Genomic DNA, 16,838 nt, shown 5'->3' with positions numbered 1-16,838 from the left:
GACTGTTTGTGGTATGCATAAATAACTTTATTTTTTATTACAGAATCACATAGTGGCTTTCCAAAATGATTTTGCAAATAAAATGATTTGATTAGTCCTAAAAATAGCTTGAAGGATTGAGAATCTCTTAGGGAAATTTAGGAATTACTGTAGTAAATTGGACCCAATAATTTATCTTAGACATTGGTCAGCATTGTCTGTTTCAGAATCTGAAGAAAAGGGCATTTTGGAATAACCTGACTTGTAAGAAGGCTTTTTCTTTATCCCAATAAATTGTTAGTTGTTTTGAATAAAGAGAGTTTACTTTATTTAATTTGATTTTTCCTAATATAACTGTATGTCTCAAAATCATGCTATTCGGAGACTATTGTAGTGATGAGTTTTGGTACGCACCCACATTCATTCATAAAGCAATGATCATGGAACACCTCTAATGTAACAAAGGCTTTTCATTTTTTTTAGTGGCTACATTTAATTTGGGGTGATCATTTGGAGTGGAAAGATTTTGTATTAAATTATACTTGTATTAAATGTCTTCTTTACAGTAGGAGAGAAAGTGGGAGGTATACATTTGTAAACATGTTCATGTCACAAGCAGAGGTTTCTTATGAAATAACTGCCAAATATCAAATAAAAGTAAGAAACCACACTAAGGCAATACACATTGAATAAAACGTGGACATAGGACTTAGTTTAAAAACAAATCAGAAACGTTACAAATATTTACATGTAAGTCTTTTATTTCCCCTTATTCCTATAGGAAGACCGGGTAGTGAATCATTTGGCAGCAAAGATCATTGAAAATGTTTGCACTACTCTCTCTTGCTATGCACAAGGATTTATTACAGGAGAAATTGGACCTGTCTTATGGTACCTTTTCACACATTCTACAGTAGATTCTTTGAAGATAACTGCTATTTCGGTAAGAAATGTCCTTTCATTATATAGAAATGTTTCCTGTTTTACTTTGAAAATTTTTTGTACTGAAACTGTGCTTTTTTTTTGAGCATGTTTTCTATGTGTGTATTACATATTATATTGAAATGTACTTACAAACAACTGAAAAGTACACGTATTGCAGTCCAGTTTGATTATGTTTTTCTTACTCTTACTTGGTGTAAGAATAGACCAATATAACCTGCCTAAAAGGGCTAAAAGATGGTTCAGGGAGATTTATCAGTTAGTCAGCATGCAACATTTTGATTCAAATTCATATTCCTCTTTGTGGCAATATCTTATGAAGATGTTGCCCTTGTTCATGTTGTTCTACATTCCCTGAGATACCCTGTAATTGAAACCTAATACATCCACCCATGTTGAAAACAAATGTATTGAAAGTTCTTGCAATTAATCATTTTCTTGAGCATATGTTTTCTTGTGCTGGTAATCATGACTTGTGTTAGAGAAGTTTAATTTTTCAAGGAATCAATAAAATCCTTGTAAAATCGAAATTTATTTTAATGGTATATTTTACCTGAAGATGTTTGAAATCATCTCGTTACTTTCTGTACAGTTGTCGAGGCTAGTCTTTGCCCTGAAGAATTTATAAGTTAACATAGGATGATTGTAAGACAAAGAGCTATGACATGCGATTAGAAGGTTGGAAGAAAAAGATTTGTGAGGTAGACAGTATTTAGAAGGGCTGTGAGTTTAGCCATATGTCTTCTTTACTGAACAAAAGCCTTGGCCACCAATACAGGTACTCTTTCAGGGTTGAACAGTAAATTGACTTATTTTAAATGAAATGTGATAACTGGATGCTGATTTCCTGACTTGCGCTCAGGCTCACTAATAAATTTATTTGGGCTTCCCTGATGGAAAATGGTAAAGTTGCTGCTTCACTTGCATGCACTTAGGTAATGTAACACTAAGGTAATAAATGAGAGAGAATTAAAAGCATCTTTTAACTGTGTCTGATGAAATAAATGGTAGAAAAATAAAAATTTTAGATAGTATGTGTGTATGTATTAGATACTGAACCTCAACATGTGTTTTTGGAAAATACTTGCATGGAAAATAAACTGCTCAAACACTGGGAAAATGTGTTGTCCTTTTAGAACAGCACATTTTATTTAGTAAAATACATGTTACAGAGGCCTTTGTTCTGGGGTATCTGAATTCTTTGTAACAGCTTGGTATTAAGACTATTATGGGTAGAGGATTACCAGTCTTTAAAAATGTGAAATATATGTGTAACATCTATACAGAACATTTATATCTTAAACCTGCTTGTGAGTCTGGCTTTTAGGCTGATTTTACAGAAAGGCTATTTTTTGAGACCTTAACCATTTGACATATGAATTTTATGCATGCATTATGACTATATATGATGAAAGGCTGGAGATTAGAGTTCTGATTTTCTTTACTTATTAAGTATTTAAAGAAGTCTGCTCAATCTGCTCTTGTACCGCTACTTTGCCACAAGGCATGCTTTCTATCTTGTGCTTTCAGTTCTTGTCAGTCATTAGACTGGGCAGTTGTTATTTGCTTGCTACTAAATCATAGCTCTTTTTCTCTCGTTCAGCTTGTCCTTGAAATTTTCCTCCTGATTCTCTGCTATCCACATGAAAAAATTTGCTACAGAAATAACCAGTCCCTTGACTTCTACACTAGACTCTTCTGGTAGGGGCTAGTCGAGCATTTACACCTATTTTGTGTGCTACAAGGAGCAGTGTATTTCAGAGAACTGCATTCAGCCACTGACGAAGCAAAATCATTAAAGGAAATGTCAGTGGGCTTTCTTTACCCCCCATTGAAAAGTCAGTTTCTTCTTGGATGATATACTGCACCCAAACAAGTTGAGAGCTTTTGTCTGCTCAGAAAGATGCAGGAGTTACTTCTCTTTCTCAGAAGACTCTTTTCATCAGTAAAGACCTGTTAGAGTTTTTTTAGCTGTCAACTCAGAAATCAGTATCATTACTGCCGTATTATTTGCACACTTTGCCCTCAGGTGAAGTTTGTGGTGACAATCAGAAGGGAGGATTGGTGTTTGTCCCTGTCTATCCTCAGCCTCTTTGAGATCCCATACATGCCATCCTCCCAAGACTGTAAGGTTGAAGTGAACCATGGATAGATGTTTTCTTTGCCAGAGTATTTATGCCATGGGTAGCTATCCTGTCTTGAGCACCACTGGAGTTGCCTTTTATTGTGTAACATCTAATGAGAAGAGCCTCATGCATTTTATATGGAAAGTGGGAAAAATGTTTACGAGGATGCTAAAACCTGAACTGTGTATTGTAGCCTAGATGATCTCTCCCCTCCCCGCTTTTTTTTGAGTATCCATCAACAGCTACTACTGTTTACTAGTCAGAGAGACTATTTAACTGCTCAGTTCAGTCCATCAGTGCTGGCATTTGTGCAGTCTTTTCCAAGTGAGGAGGTTGAAAGTATCAGAGATTTTGGGTTGCTCTACTCAGTTCCTTCACCTCATCACTGCAGCTGTGATAGAGCAAAGTGATCTGGATGGGCTCCTTATTCAAGCAGGTATGTTAAATGCAGTGGCATGTATCGTACGTTACCATATTTAAATTGTACTTCAGAATTGAGTCATCTGGCATTCCTGGGTTGTCTCTCATTAGCCTTGCAATGATTGTCTCATTTTTGCCAAGCTCTTACCCCTTGATTTTTTTTTTATTTTAATTTTTTACTTTTCATGCAAATTCAAAGACAGATGTCAAAGCTTACTTGTCCTCAGGAACTACTCTGCAAGCCCTCTTATAGGTGACATATGTTAGTACCAAGCTGTGGTTTTTAAGAGGCCACGATAGCTGCAGTTACCAGGATTCTCTAAATGAACTCAGATGATTTGATAGATGTCCTTTCTATTAATTTTTGTCTGTCAAGCCCAGGTTCCTTAGCAGTGCATGCTTTAATGTCCAGGATGGCAGTTTAAAGTGATTACCAAGTGGTGTCTGCACACTGAATTCTGCTGATGCAAAAATTTCCTCAACATCTTGTGCTTGAATATGTGCAAATCTGCAGTATAAATGTACATAAGGAGTATATAAGCAAAAACAAACAAACAAAACCCACCACCTGTTTCCAGCATTTTTTCCTCTGAAGGCAGCAGGCTCACTGAAGAATTATCCCTTTCCCTTGGGTAGTTACTGAGGCTTCAGTCTTGCTAGAGGTGGGGGCTAGCTCCAGGTAAACATATTGGGGAGCTTTGAATGAAACCAGCAGGAGAGGGACTGCAGGAGTATGAGACATTCAGTCTTCTACATCGGTGGTCCAACTGCTCCATTTCTTGTTTCTCGTCTTGATGGAAATTATTGCTATCTGTGTAGCAGGTTCAAACTCCTCCTTCCACACAGATCATTTCACCCAAGTGTGCTTTTTGTCTGAAGTTGTTCCCGGGTTTTCCCCTTGCTGTTCTGGGGGCTGTGCTCTTTATTGAAAGTCTGAGGTATAATTATTTTGTATTGCATATGAAGTGAGTTGGACCAGTAAGTTCCTAAAGTAAAACATACTAAGATGGTCCTCTAATCCTTTTGCTTCTTTGTAGCAAAACACCAAAGGAACAAGAGGGTGAACTTGGATTTATTGGATTTATTAATAAAGACCTGATATAAATCTTGGTTATGTATTAATACTGCTGGGGTGTTTGGGCGTATAACATTAACTTTAGTAAATACTCAAATAACCACTTGATATTAAAATCTAGCACAGGTGGATCTTTTCCCAGCTGAAGTTTATAGAGATTTAAGTAACAAACTATTTTTTTTGCATAGCATACTAATATATTCTAAGGTTATATTGTACTATACAGTTTCTACGTTCTTTAAATATCATTGTAACATACTGTTGCCATAGTTATGTAGGCATTTTTATTCTGCATGACCATGTAAATTGAAATCAACAGCATTCTATTATGTTTTATAATGCAATCGTTCCTGCCTTGTTTAAATGTATCCTGAAGAATATTCTTGACTAACATGTATATCTGCATATAAAAATACATCTCTGTTAAAAATACATGTGCTGTATCTTTACCTAGAGGTAGCAGGCTGTCTGCAAAGTGTATCAGCAGTGGGGCACTAAGGAGTTTTACTTATGATTGTTTCAAACAGTAATAAAGATATATGTAGAAAATTTTCAGTCTTCAGTCTCTGGAGTCAAGAAATGACACTTTTCGTTGTCCTACCTGTCAGAGGTGGCAAATGGGGATTATGTCTCAGTATTTTTGCTCACTTTGGAGTCCAGCCTACCTCAGGTAAATATCACAGATTTTGCCTGTAGGAAAATTATATCTTTTATTGTTTTGCTAGATTTGGAGAAGAAATAATTCGATAAGATGCCAAAGTGACATTTTGACAAGCTTAGCAGCAAGAAGAATATTTTCTTTCTAGTATATAGGAAGTTATATCCTCATTTTAAAAAATAATTTATTTAATTTTTAAGAAATAACTTCTTCTGCTACAGGAGAAGTAACTACTTGAAATATAAGCCACTTAAATGGAAAAAAAATTGGGAGAGCTCAACACAGTTGTTTTGTTTCTTGTTTTTTCTTAAATAATTGATGCTGAATAGTTTCTTTCAGAGACTTGGGTAGTCTCTGAAGGTTACCTGTGTGGTAAACATGCAAGACCAGGAAGCAATGGATAAGGCACAGATGGCATTAGGGTTGGAGCTGCTGGGAGAAAAGCTGCAGCCTTAAGTCCATGTGGAGAGCAAGGACAGAAGTTCATTCTAGGAGAGGCTCTGCCAAGGCCTTTCTCACTGTGATCATTTCTTGTTCAAAGACTGCTGCTGAGAGAGGAGGATGGCATGAAGTCTTCTCTTACCTATTCTAATCGTTTCCTGATCCTTGCTCTACTGCCTTTTCACCTTTCTTCATCTGTTTTCTCCAGATGCAGATCTACTTAAGTGATTTATGAGAATGTCTTCTATGCCCCATTGAGCTCTCTCTTCTGCTTTTCGGATGAAGTGTTGGTTTCACTCATTCAACACAGCTCTCAGTGACATACTAGCCAATGGGGGTTTAAAGCTTCACCCCCATTGGTCAGCTGGAGCTTTTCGGCTGTCTCTAAAACTGCAGTACAGTCCTAGGTGGTGGATCACCTCCTACACCTTGGAAGTGATCTTGATGGCCTTGTGGCCATGGTCACCCTTTTTTGACCAGGTCCATAGCAAGGAGTCAAGGCACTGGCAACTCCACATTCACCATGTTAGCTCACCAATATCGCTCCTGATGCTTTGGCACAGTCTGTCCCCAGGTCCCAGCAATTCACTGGTAATACAACCCTCGAGGATACATTTTGTAAATGTGCATACCTTGTGCCTGCTCATTTTGAGAACTCAGACTAGAGATGAAGAGCTGGATTGTATCCCTGGGGAAATAGACCATGCTGTAGTAAGAAACTGAGATTGACTGCCTATGTTTTAAGAAAGAAGCAAAAAAAGTGGGGGGAGGGAGAGAAAAAGCTGCAATCAATATGGTTCCGGGACCAAAAAGGACAAGGAAGAATAGGAAAGATGAACAGCATCAGTAAAATGTCTGTTTAAAAACATATGTCCTTGGTTTATTATCTTTTTTATTCCTTCCTTTTTTCTTTTTTTTTTCCCTCCTCTTACTGCTGAATGCATGCTGAGTAAGCAGTAGTTTCTAAATATAGGTGGTCAGGAGAGAACAAAGAATTGGTAATACTGAGTACTTTTCACAGAATAAAGTTGCCTTCAGAGTTCCCTAAAACCAATTCAGATTTTAATGTGAATCAAGTAATTAATCCGTTTTCCTATCCTAACACTACTTTCAAGCCAAAGAAAATTAAATGCTATTTTAAATGTCTGAAGAGTCATATTTTCTTTATCTGGAGACCACAAAAGCAGTTACGGTGTCTTAAAGGTTGCATTTCCTGAAGAAAAGCTGTGTTGATTTGGAGACTAATCCACCCTGGAGGTCATTTGATAATGTTTGTTATGAAATAGCTAAGTTAGCGTCCACTGAACGGGGTTTGTGATCACTTCTCTAGAGCACAGTCAGTATCTGCATTTTCTGTTAGAACTGTTTTCCTCACTGACACTTGTAAATCTGCTATTTGGAGAAGAGTTTGTATGTTAGCAATACTAAAGAGCACCTCTTAACAAGTATCTAGAGCTAAAGTAGTTAGACTGAGGCAAACTGAAGCCTGGTTTTGGATGGACTTCAGATAATAAGCTGCTGCGTATCAGATTATGGTTAGAGAGTGTCCACCAGCAAAGAGAGAGAAGAAAGATGCCCACCCTTATGGGTGACCAGAGTTTCTGTGGTGTGTGCCATCTCAGTATTTTCTGCTGCCTGTGCTTTTTTCTAGCAGTGTTATCCAATACTGCCTACATTCTGTACTGATGGAAGTTCCAAGCATGGACTATGCCAATCCATCTTTATCATCCTCTGGAGAGAGAGAGAGTAATGTGACTCTGCTTGATGTTGATGTTGGTGTACCAAAGATTTCAGTTTCAGCTGCATGGGGTGTATAGGAATACATTTCAATATATTTAGAAGAATTACAGGTCTCTTAAAAAAAAAAAAAAAGAGAGAGAGAAAGAAGAATAAAGTAGCCTTTTTCCCAAATGTTTATCTTATGACTGAAATTGTGTGAATTCTCTATATTCCTAATCCATTGGAAAAGTTGTTACTATTTTATTCTCTATTATTTTTATTGAGATAAGTCTCATTAAACAGCAATATTTGTTTCACTTTTGTAGGCTTTATGCAGAATTACTCGTTTTTCACCCAGTGCTTTCCAGAGCGTCATTGAAAAAGTGGGATTAACAGCTGTACTGAATTCCTTGGCAACTGGAATATGCAAAATTCAGCAGTACATGCTCACCATGTTTTCTGCAATGTTGTCATGCGGGATTCATCTACAGAGGCTGATTCAAGAAAAGGTTTGGTTTCAGATTAACAATATTCAATGGCATGGAATTTCAGTAATAGATAGTTAAAGATGCCTGTGATAGTGCTTTTGTATTTTCAAAATGTTTAACTCAGTACCACTTAAGTATCTGAATAGCTGGAAATTAGGAACAGATCTCTCAATTTACTCAAAACTAGGAAATGCAGATTTAACATCTTACTTGAGAAAAACATTTTAAAGGCTCAATAACATCCTCCAGAAAATGCTACTTAGAGAAAAATACCTTTTTATGTAATACAGATTATATTTATGTTGATCTTGTATTTTTGTTTGTTGAAAACAGAAATAATGAGGTGTATAGTTTTTCTTGTTCTCTGATTCTCAAGAGCTGGTACTAATGGATATATAAATTGCTACTGCAGTTGGAATTCAATCAATTTAGAAAACTCTAGTATGACCATAACTGATAATGGCACTAAGGAAAAGCAATAAAAAAAGCAATGAGGACAGCTACTTGGATGGAACACTCTTAGACATTTAAAAGAGAAAATGAGTGTCTTGAATGAATCTAAAGCTGTACTTTATCCTATCTTTAAAGGACTTTGGCTAGTTTGTACGTCAAATGTCTTGCATTTAGAAATTCGCATTTAAATAACTGTCAGTTTTCTTTTTAGTGTCACTGAATGAAGTTCCTAGTTCTGATGTATGTGTAATATAATTTTTGGAAGAGATGATTAAAAGCTTTCTATTTCAGTTACCAAAATATTCCGTGTTTAGAGAAATAGTGTTTAATTTTTGACAGTAATTCTGCACAATTCACAAACAAACAAAAAAAATCTCTGCTTGGAGAGAATAAAAATCAGACATTCTGGTGAAGTGTGCTGTAACCTGACATTCATCTTGACTATAAAAATACTTTAGGCTTGACTTGAGAGACAGTCATTTGGTTTCGATAAATATTGTTTTAGCAATAATGTTTAAATGAAAAAAAAAATCCACTGTCTTCCACCAATCTCTTCTTGCAGCCTGAAGTCAGTCATTCTCTTCCTAAAAGTCATTTCTGTTCCTTGTCAGAATTGTCAGTGTGCTTTTTGTAAATGCCTGTCAACTGGCCTTAAGCTTTCCACAGACACCACTACAACAGCATCAACAGGTGGCAAATTGTCCTGTAACATCACAGTTTCTAACAGTGCGTCTTGGTGCAAGCTGGTGACATATTCAGAGAAGTCTGTTCAAAGAACATTCACTTAAACATTCGGAGAAAGACAGCGATGTGTAGCAAGCATATGGCTACAGCATGATGCTTTATGTGAAGAATTTGTTGTTTATGTAAGACTTGCATTGCTAAAAGGACTGCCTTTCTGATACAGGGGCTCTTAACTACTTGAATCAAATTTTTGACATATGTAAAAATAATCAACTCTGAAATTCTCCAACCAGTTACAGAAAAAATACAAAGTAATGGTTGGAACTCCGTGGCTTTAAAATTGCTGCCTAATCATTAAAAATTTGTCATAAATTTTTGTGACAAAGTATTGCAATTTTTTAGATTAGAAAATTGAAATATAGATAAATGTAGGTGTTCTTCTAACAGCATATGTCAAAGTAATGACAGAAATTGGATTGGTAACCAAAGCTGTAACTGAAAAAATATTGCACGTTAAAAACTGTATTACAAAATGCTGAAAAACAGGGTCTAGCTATTTTGCTTCCTCAAATTAGGTTGTAGGATTTTGGAAGCAGAAACCGTATTTCTATTGCTCATGAACAGGATCTAAAAATATAAACCTCCTGAATTGAGCCGTCAGGCACTATCACATTACAAGCAATGTTTTATTGCTAAAAGCTGAAAGTAATAATCCATGCACTTTTCAAGATTCTCAGCATGACACACAAGTCCATCCTAATGAAAGAAGGGAAGAAGAAAAAGCAAATGCCTAGTGTCAGTCTCCAAAGTATTTGGTCTTTTGTAGAACCCCTGTGTACTATAGCTTAAGAGGTAGAAGGACCTCAGAGCCATAAAGAAGGTAATGACAAATCTATGACTGTCTTTTTAATAAAACCGCAAACCAATATATTAAAAGATGCTTAAAGATACAAATTCAAGATAGAAGTCATTTAGCTTTGTGTATATTATCTGGAAACTCCCTTAGCTTACAAGACTTAAGCCTACCTTTTTTTTCTACTCTCTTCAGGAACAGGAATAAAACCATTTATAAAATAGAAGCCAAAAGAATGAAAAGGAGAAATGCCATTCTTTGGTCACCCATACTAATATAAATCTTCATAGAATTACTGTAGCTAAAAAGTGGAAATCATCCTTCTCTGATACAGAGTCTTTATATTTTAGTTTCTTATCTTGAAATCTTGAAAACAAAAAAATCTGAAATGATATTTTTAAAATAAAGTGTGGAAAAAGAACTTGGAATCAAATATCTTTGACAAACTATAGCAGTAGATTAAAAAAAAAAAGGCTTTCATAGCTTTCATCTGGCTCTCAAGAGTCACCTTTGAATGAGTGAAAAACAACTGAGATTTTGATAAGTTTGCAGAGAAACCATCAGTCCTGGGTGTGGATACTGATGGTACCAGTTACTCCTTGTGCAAATCATACCCTCATGAATCAGCAGCATGAGTCCTCAAGATCAGGGTGTCTCTTACTCCAGATTCTCCTGTACCACACTTCAGGACATGAATGGTGAAAGCTAACAGACATGGGCTCTGCAAAAGGATTTTGTAACTTTGAATTATTTTTTTATTGTTGTCTTCTGTTTTTTTTTTTTTTAATTTATTGTTATTATATCACCAGAAAGAATCTCAGAACTCTGAATTTTTCACTATACCAAAACCATGGCCATAATAAATATAGCAATACATTGTCACAGTTGCATTGTTTCTTTGCACAGTTAGACATAGTCTTTTTTTATCTCAGTCATATCCAGTTATGGCACTGAAAAATACACATTTATAACATTGCTCTCATATTTCAATTACCTTTCTCTCAATTCCTTGTCTTTCTCCTAAGTGTATACAAGTAGCTACTTCTGATGTTGACACTATTGCCAACATCAGTATGAATTAATGAGATATAAGTGTCTTTAACAAAATCTTTCTAACTCTTGACTTACAATATTATGGAGGTATTTGCAATTCATAGGAAGCAAATTTGAAAATACAGAAGAATACAACAAATAATTGCCAAAGCAATTTCAGTTTCTTCTGTAGTGAAATAGTGGTCTGTATTCCCCTTGTGCAACCAATTAAAAAACTTAATTGCTTATCATGATTTAGTTTGAATTGGCTTTGCAGCATTACCAAGAATATCAATTATAAAATTCTGATCTTGTTGCAGTAAAGTGTGCTCGGTTGTAATGAAAAGTGTCCTTACCCTGCAGAATCTCCATTGATACATCAAACAGTTGAAAAGGAGGGAAGAACAATACAACAGTGAAACAATTAATAATTAACGTACTAGTATTTCAGCAATTTGGGGCTTTACTGATGTATTGAGTTCTGTAGGTCAGCAAAGATGTGCTGCAGATATTCTTTGGATAATCTAGTGCTGTTTTGCAGTGCTCAGACCAGCCAAAAAATAAAAAAAAAAAAAATGTTGCCTATATGTCTTAAGCCAGATCATTAGAGCACTCTCAGATGAGCTTGATGTAACTGATTTTAATTGACAATGTTGTTTTAACCAAGGTAACTCCAACAAGTAATAGCAAAATGTTCTTGCTTTCTAGAGGTGTTTAATCTTTCTACATATATGAGAACATTTCACCTTATTTGTGCTGAAATACACATATATTCTGAAAAACTATTAGCTTTCCTTTAAAATAAATATGTTAAAATATCTTTTACTTAAGGCAAGATATTTTTTAATGTTTTGTAGTCCATTTTGGACATAGTACTGTAGATAGTGTTTGCATGCTGCAGCTTTTGAGAAGTTGTACAAAGCAGCTTTTCACTGGGCCAGTCTCTCTTGGACAAAATTTACTTAGTTGTGTTTTATGGATTTTGTTTGCTTTGAGAATGGCATGAAAAGTATTAATACCCATACTAACAAAAAATGCAAATAAATTTAGGAAAATTTAAATGGATACGGTGATAAAATACAATGTAATTAACAATTTTCCGTAAGATAATATTAACGCTTTTGTGTTTATTCCCACCAAGGAATTTGTGACTACAATTACACGTTTATTTGAAAGTCCTTCAACTTTCATAAGAGCAAAAGCCTTTCTGGTCCTGTTACAAGTTTTAATTAATAACAGGGAGATGTTGCTACTCAGTTGTCAAGCAAGGTAAGGTGTTACTGGAACTTAAAATTAGAGATGCAATGCCTATTGTCGAAGTTGTACCTGAAATACTTTAAATGTTTAGTATTTTTGAGTGAGTGTATTAGGAATAAACTATTTTCTGTGCAATATGAATCCTTTTGTTTATAAGAATATCAAGAAAAAAGTCCTCTCTTTTGTCAACAGGTGATGATCGCTCACAAGGGAAAGCTACTTTAGCTTATAGGGAGAGCCTTTTAAAGGCACTTGTGGTCCTTGATAGCAATAGCAAGGAGCAGATTTTGCTTTGGGTGGGGAAAATAAATGCGGCACCAGTGAGGTGTTGCTGTGATGGGAATGCAAAATAAAATGGTCTGTCACATACCTTCCTCAGCTTGGGCTGGGGTATATTCTCTAGTCTCTTCAGTGTACACACATTAAAAGTACGATAATGTTTCTTGGCTCTTGGTGTTTTTGAAGTGATTTGTATAACATCCACTGAATTCTTGTGACTTTTACATGAAATATTTTATTTGTTCCAGTGTTTTAAAATGCTTTGCAAGAAATGAAAGCTCTTAAATTAAATTTGACTGACAATGGAATAGTTATTTGAATTTTTGGTACAACAGTATTTCCATTATCAGATGAGAGGAAATGAGACTATTAGTATATAAATCATCACCATGTTTTTGGGGTGATTGGAAAAGTAAGATAGAAGAAATTTTCTTTGGTATTTATATCTTCTACTAGTCATTGTGAAGAAAAGCAAAATGTAGTGTATTACAATTCAATAAAAAATGGGTCTAAAGTGGATTTGAAACTGAAGGCAAAAAAGGGTGAGATTTGTGGGTAGCTGTAAATCTATTTAGAGTAAATATAACTTCCTTATATCTTATAAATCTTTTTGAGAAGAATTAAGATGTATATTTGGAGCCAAAGGGATGGATTTGGAAGGAGTAGGTGAGTTATGCTATGAAACCATCATGAGAGGACTTATTCGGGGCGGCAGTCATTCATTCTGTACCCTTCCACTCACATACAAATCTATAGACATCCCAATTTTTGTAGATTCTAGAGAATAAGTATTGATTACACGTTTCACTGTTGTGCATCTTTTTGTATTTCTAGAAATGTTTTACCAGGATGATGTGTGCTGGATAGTGTAGAATGTCTAATGACTTTTACGAGACTTTTTGAATGTTACACTTTTTCAACGACTGCTATTTATATGCTTGTTCGAACATATAGCTACTGAGCTATATATTTAGAGAAACATCTGACAGATGTCCTATACTGACAGTTACTATTTGTTTATTTATACCTAAGGTATATGTCAAGGAGAAGAACTTTAATACATTTTATTTACAATTTATCTTTTTTTTTTTTTTTTTAATATGTATTTATAACACTTTCCACTGAGCAGCCTTTCTGCAGGGAATGTGTTGTGAGTTTGGGCTGTTATTTTGTGTTGTGAATTCTGTGCTGTGGTTTTGTGATGCTCCAGGCAGAGCAGATTAGGGACCAACATGTAACATGACCATTATGTAACATACTAGCTAAAACAACAGGTAAGCCTTATAGCAGCTTTACTGAACAGATAAACTGTTATTCTTAATTTGTTATGATTTCTTCATAACTTCTCTTCAGTGAACAGTTTATCTCTTGACAGGGTAGATCATCTAGATAAAAACCTTTCTCTTACATCCAGAACATAGGATGATTATAGTAGGATGAATAGGCAAAATGAGTCATTTTATTTATGTGGAGACAGCTACTTTTGTAATATCCTGAACTCTGGAAGAATTCTTATTAAGCCCAGCTGAGATCGTAGCTAGTCTTAAATTTATATGAATAGAAATTCAGCAGTTTATTTTAGATAAATGTCTCATTTTGTGAGATAAAATAGTTCAAAAATAATACTAATAAATTTAAAATTTCTAGTACAGCAAGGAAAAATCAGTTGGATAATTATTGAAAATGTTTGATATACTCCAATTATTTTTATTAAGGTGTTTGATCTGAGAAATATGAAGAGCATGTAGTAAAATGCGCATAATTTCTACTTACTGGCTTGCCTTTAGCAGTTGCAGTTAATGCCTGCAATGTGATTTTTATTGCTTCAGATTATAAAATCCGATTATGATAAAGGTAGAATCACAGAATCATTTAGGTTGGAAAAGACCTCTAAGATCATCAAGTCCAACCGTTACGCTAGCACTGCCAAGTCTACCACTGAACCACGTCCCTCAGCACCACATCTGCATGTCTTTTAAATACCCACAGGGATGGGGCCGCAAACACTTCCCTTGGCAGTCTGTTCCAATGCCTCACAACCCTTTTAGTGAAGAATTGTTTCCTAATATCCAACCTAAACTTACCCTGGTGCAATCTGGGGTCATTTCCTCTTGTTCTATTGCTTGTTGCTTGGGAGAAGAGACTGACACCCACCCTGATACAACCTCCTTTGAGATGGTTGTAAAGAGTGATAAGGTCTACCCAAGACTCCTTTTCTCTAGGTTAAATAACCCCAGTTCCCTAAGCTACTCAATGTAATAATTAATATAAGGCAATTTTTCACTGTGCATCAGCTGAAGGACATGATGCAGATAATAAAACAGTCAGTAATGATTGCCTGGAAGCAACAGTGCATGGTCATTGGAAAAGCCTTTTATTTAGGTTAGTAATCAAAATTACACATTTGCATACATTTTGGTGATTTTTTTAAAACAAATTTTCTGAATTTTTTATAGTGTATTGTTAAATTATTAAATTAGCTGTGGTGGGAGTAGGTAATTTGAGAGCTTTACAACAGATATCACTGAGAAAGTTCCATTAGGACTTTCCAAAGTGCCTTGAGATCTTTGGATAAGAAGCATTTATATGTAATTTCAAATGTGAAATTCAAATGTGATTTTGAAGTGAAATTTTTTTCACACACCATTGATACAATTCACCTATTGTTCTTTTTTTTTTTTTCCTTTTAAGTCTTTCATGATAGTCTGTTAGATTATGAGTTACTATATACCTTTTGTTTTTCTGTGTTCCGTAGCCAGTGATAGAGCTAGAGAAGGTAGGAGACATTTTTTGCTATAATAGTGCTTTTTTGCTTAAAACGTGCAACTTGATTTCTTTTGCTAATTGCCCTGAATTTTCTACTCTCCTTGTTTTCTCCATGATTGGCAGATGCAGGCTTTCTACTAATGAGGAGGGAACTTGGGGGATACATCATGGAGTTTTGTTGAGACTTACAATTTCACCATTTGTTGAACTATTAATTTCTGAATAGTCTCACTGAATTGTTCTTTCTGGATCTCAGTGGTTCTAGAGAATTTCCTAGATGAACAGAGACTATCCTGGAAATTAAACTTTATCCCTTCAGAATTTATTAAATGTCTTTTTCTACTGGCTGCAGAGATGGACACATGTATCAAGATAGGGTGGTGTTTCTGACAGCCCTTCACAACAAGAGCCTGAATGTGCACAGCAGGACACTTACAGGACATTAGCCTCATACAGTGTGGTGCCACCCAGATAGCTGTCACTGGCTAAAAGCCTGTAAGTACTCCAGTGCAGCGCCCTGTGCAAGCTAGTGGTTCTCTGTGTGGTGACACTGCTGGTATGGGACAGCTTTACTGCTATGTGGTGCCCATGGTGCCTCCAGCCTTGGAACTGGCTTGGGTGTTTTGCTATGGCACAACAAACACCAGTTGTCCAGAACTAACAGCTCCAGAAGAAGGTCATTGGGTAAATTAAATTAAGGTATTAAATTAAAGGAGTAACAGAAGTTCAGATGAGAGGGACCACAAGGAGAAAAAGTATGAAGAAAGGACGTAAATATGGTGCTGGTTAGCATGTTCAAATGTGGAGTGACAGAGACTATAAGAAATGTTAGGAAAGCAACATGCATGTGGCTTGATGTAAGTGAAAGGAGAAGAAAGAAAAATTGAGACCTGTATTGCAAACGTAGAGATAGAGACTGAAGATAATCTCTAGTACAGAAAAAATTTCCTTGTTTTATCTTAAAAATAGTTACACTAAGTTTGAAGACAAAACCAGGCAGATAGGGAAAAAGAGTTTAAATCCTTATTTCTATATAAGTTAGGTACAAGGTAAACTGAAACGTAATGCATTCAATGCAGGACAAATTCAGTACCTGTGTTTTTAACCTATACGTCAATTTTGGGGTGTCATTTTATGACTGGAAAAGAATAGCAAAGTACTTTAAAAATAAAAAATGTCGTGGGGAACAAAGTGTTCCAAGCACATAGCTGACTTCAGTAGTATGGAAGACTCTGGAACAAATACTGAAGGAAAAACTAGAGGGTGTGGGAGATAATCTTTTAGTAGAAATAATGGAAATAAACTGCTCTGTGTGTGTGCTTTATGTAATAGCTGTATGCCTAACCTTCAGATGGTTATACTTGATGATCAAGATTGCCTTTTTTTTTTTTTCTATTTTCTTGTATGTTTCATGATGTATAATAAAAAAGCATCTTTGACAGATCATCATGAAAAAAGTAAAATATCTTTGGAGGGAGAATATTATAATAATAATTTAAGGCATAGACAATGACAGAACAGTATTTTTTCTGTCTAATAGTAGTTCCCAGTCTACAGTTCGGTGACAATTTTGTCTGATCTTTTCTGTAGCTTTCTAGACAGCAGCCATTTGACTTCCTGCAAAATATTTCACAAATCAATCTTTGTGGGTGAAAATTAAGAGATT

At 35.4% G+C, this 16,838-nt stretch overlaps 1 protein-coding gene across 9 annotated transcripts in view; it reads left to right on the top strand.

Moving 5' to 3' along the window:
• Positions 1 to 16,838, top strand: part of ULK4 (unc-51 like kinase 4) — a 242,747-nt gene that overhangs the window by 57,427 nt on the left and 168,482 nt on the right. For all 9 annotated transcript variants that reach the window (XM_035549727.1, XM_035549732.2, XM_035549729.2 and 6 more), the window contains 3 exons: positions 761 to 922; positions 7,687 to 7,869; positions 12,012 to 12,139. In XM_035549727.1, coding sequence (XP_035405620.1) covers positions 761 to 922; positions 7,687 to 7,869; positions 12,012 to 12,139 — 473 coding nt within the window. The remainder of the gene's footprint in view (positions 1 to 760; positions 923 to 7,686; positions 7,870 to 12,011; positions 12,140 to 16,838) is intronic.

Source organism: Cygnus atratus, chromosome 2, assembly GCF_013377495.2.
Source record: "Cygnus atratus isolate AKBS03 ecotype Queensland, Australia chromosome 2, CAtr_DNAZoo_HiC_assembly, whole genome shotgun sequence".
NCBI classification, from domain to species: Eukaryota; Metazoa; Chordata; class Aves; order Anseriformes; family Anatidae; genus Cygnus; species Cygnus atratus.
Note: the sequence above shows the minus strand (reverse complement) of the source record. Positions and strands in the feature narration are given on the sequence as shown.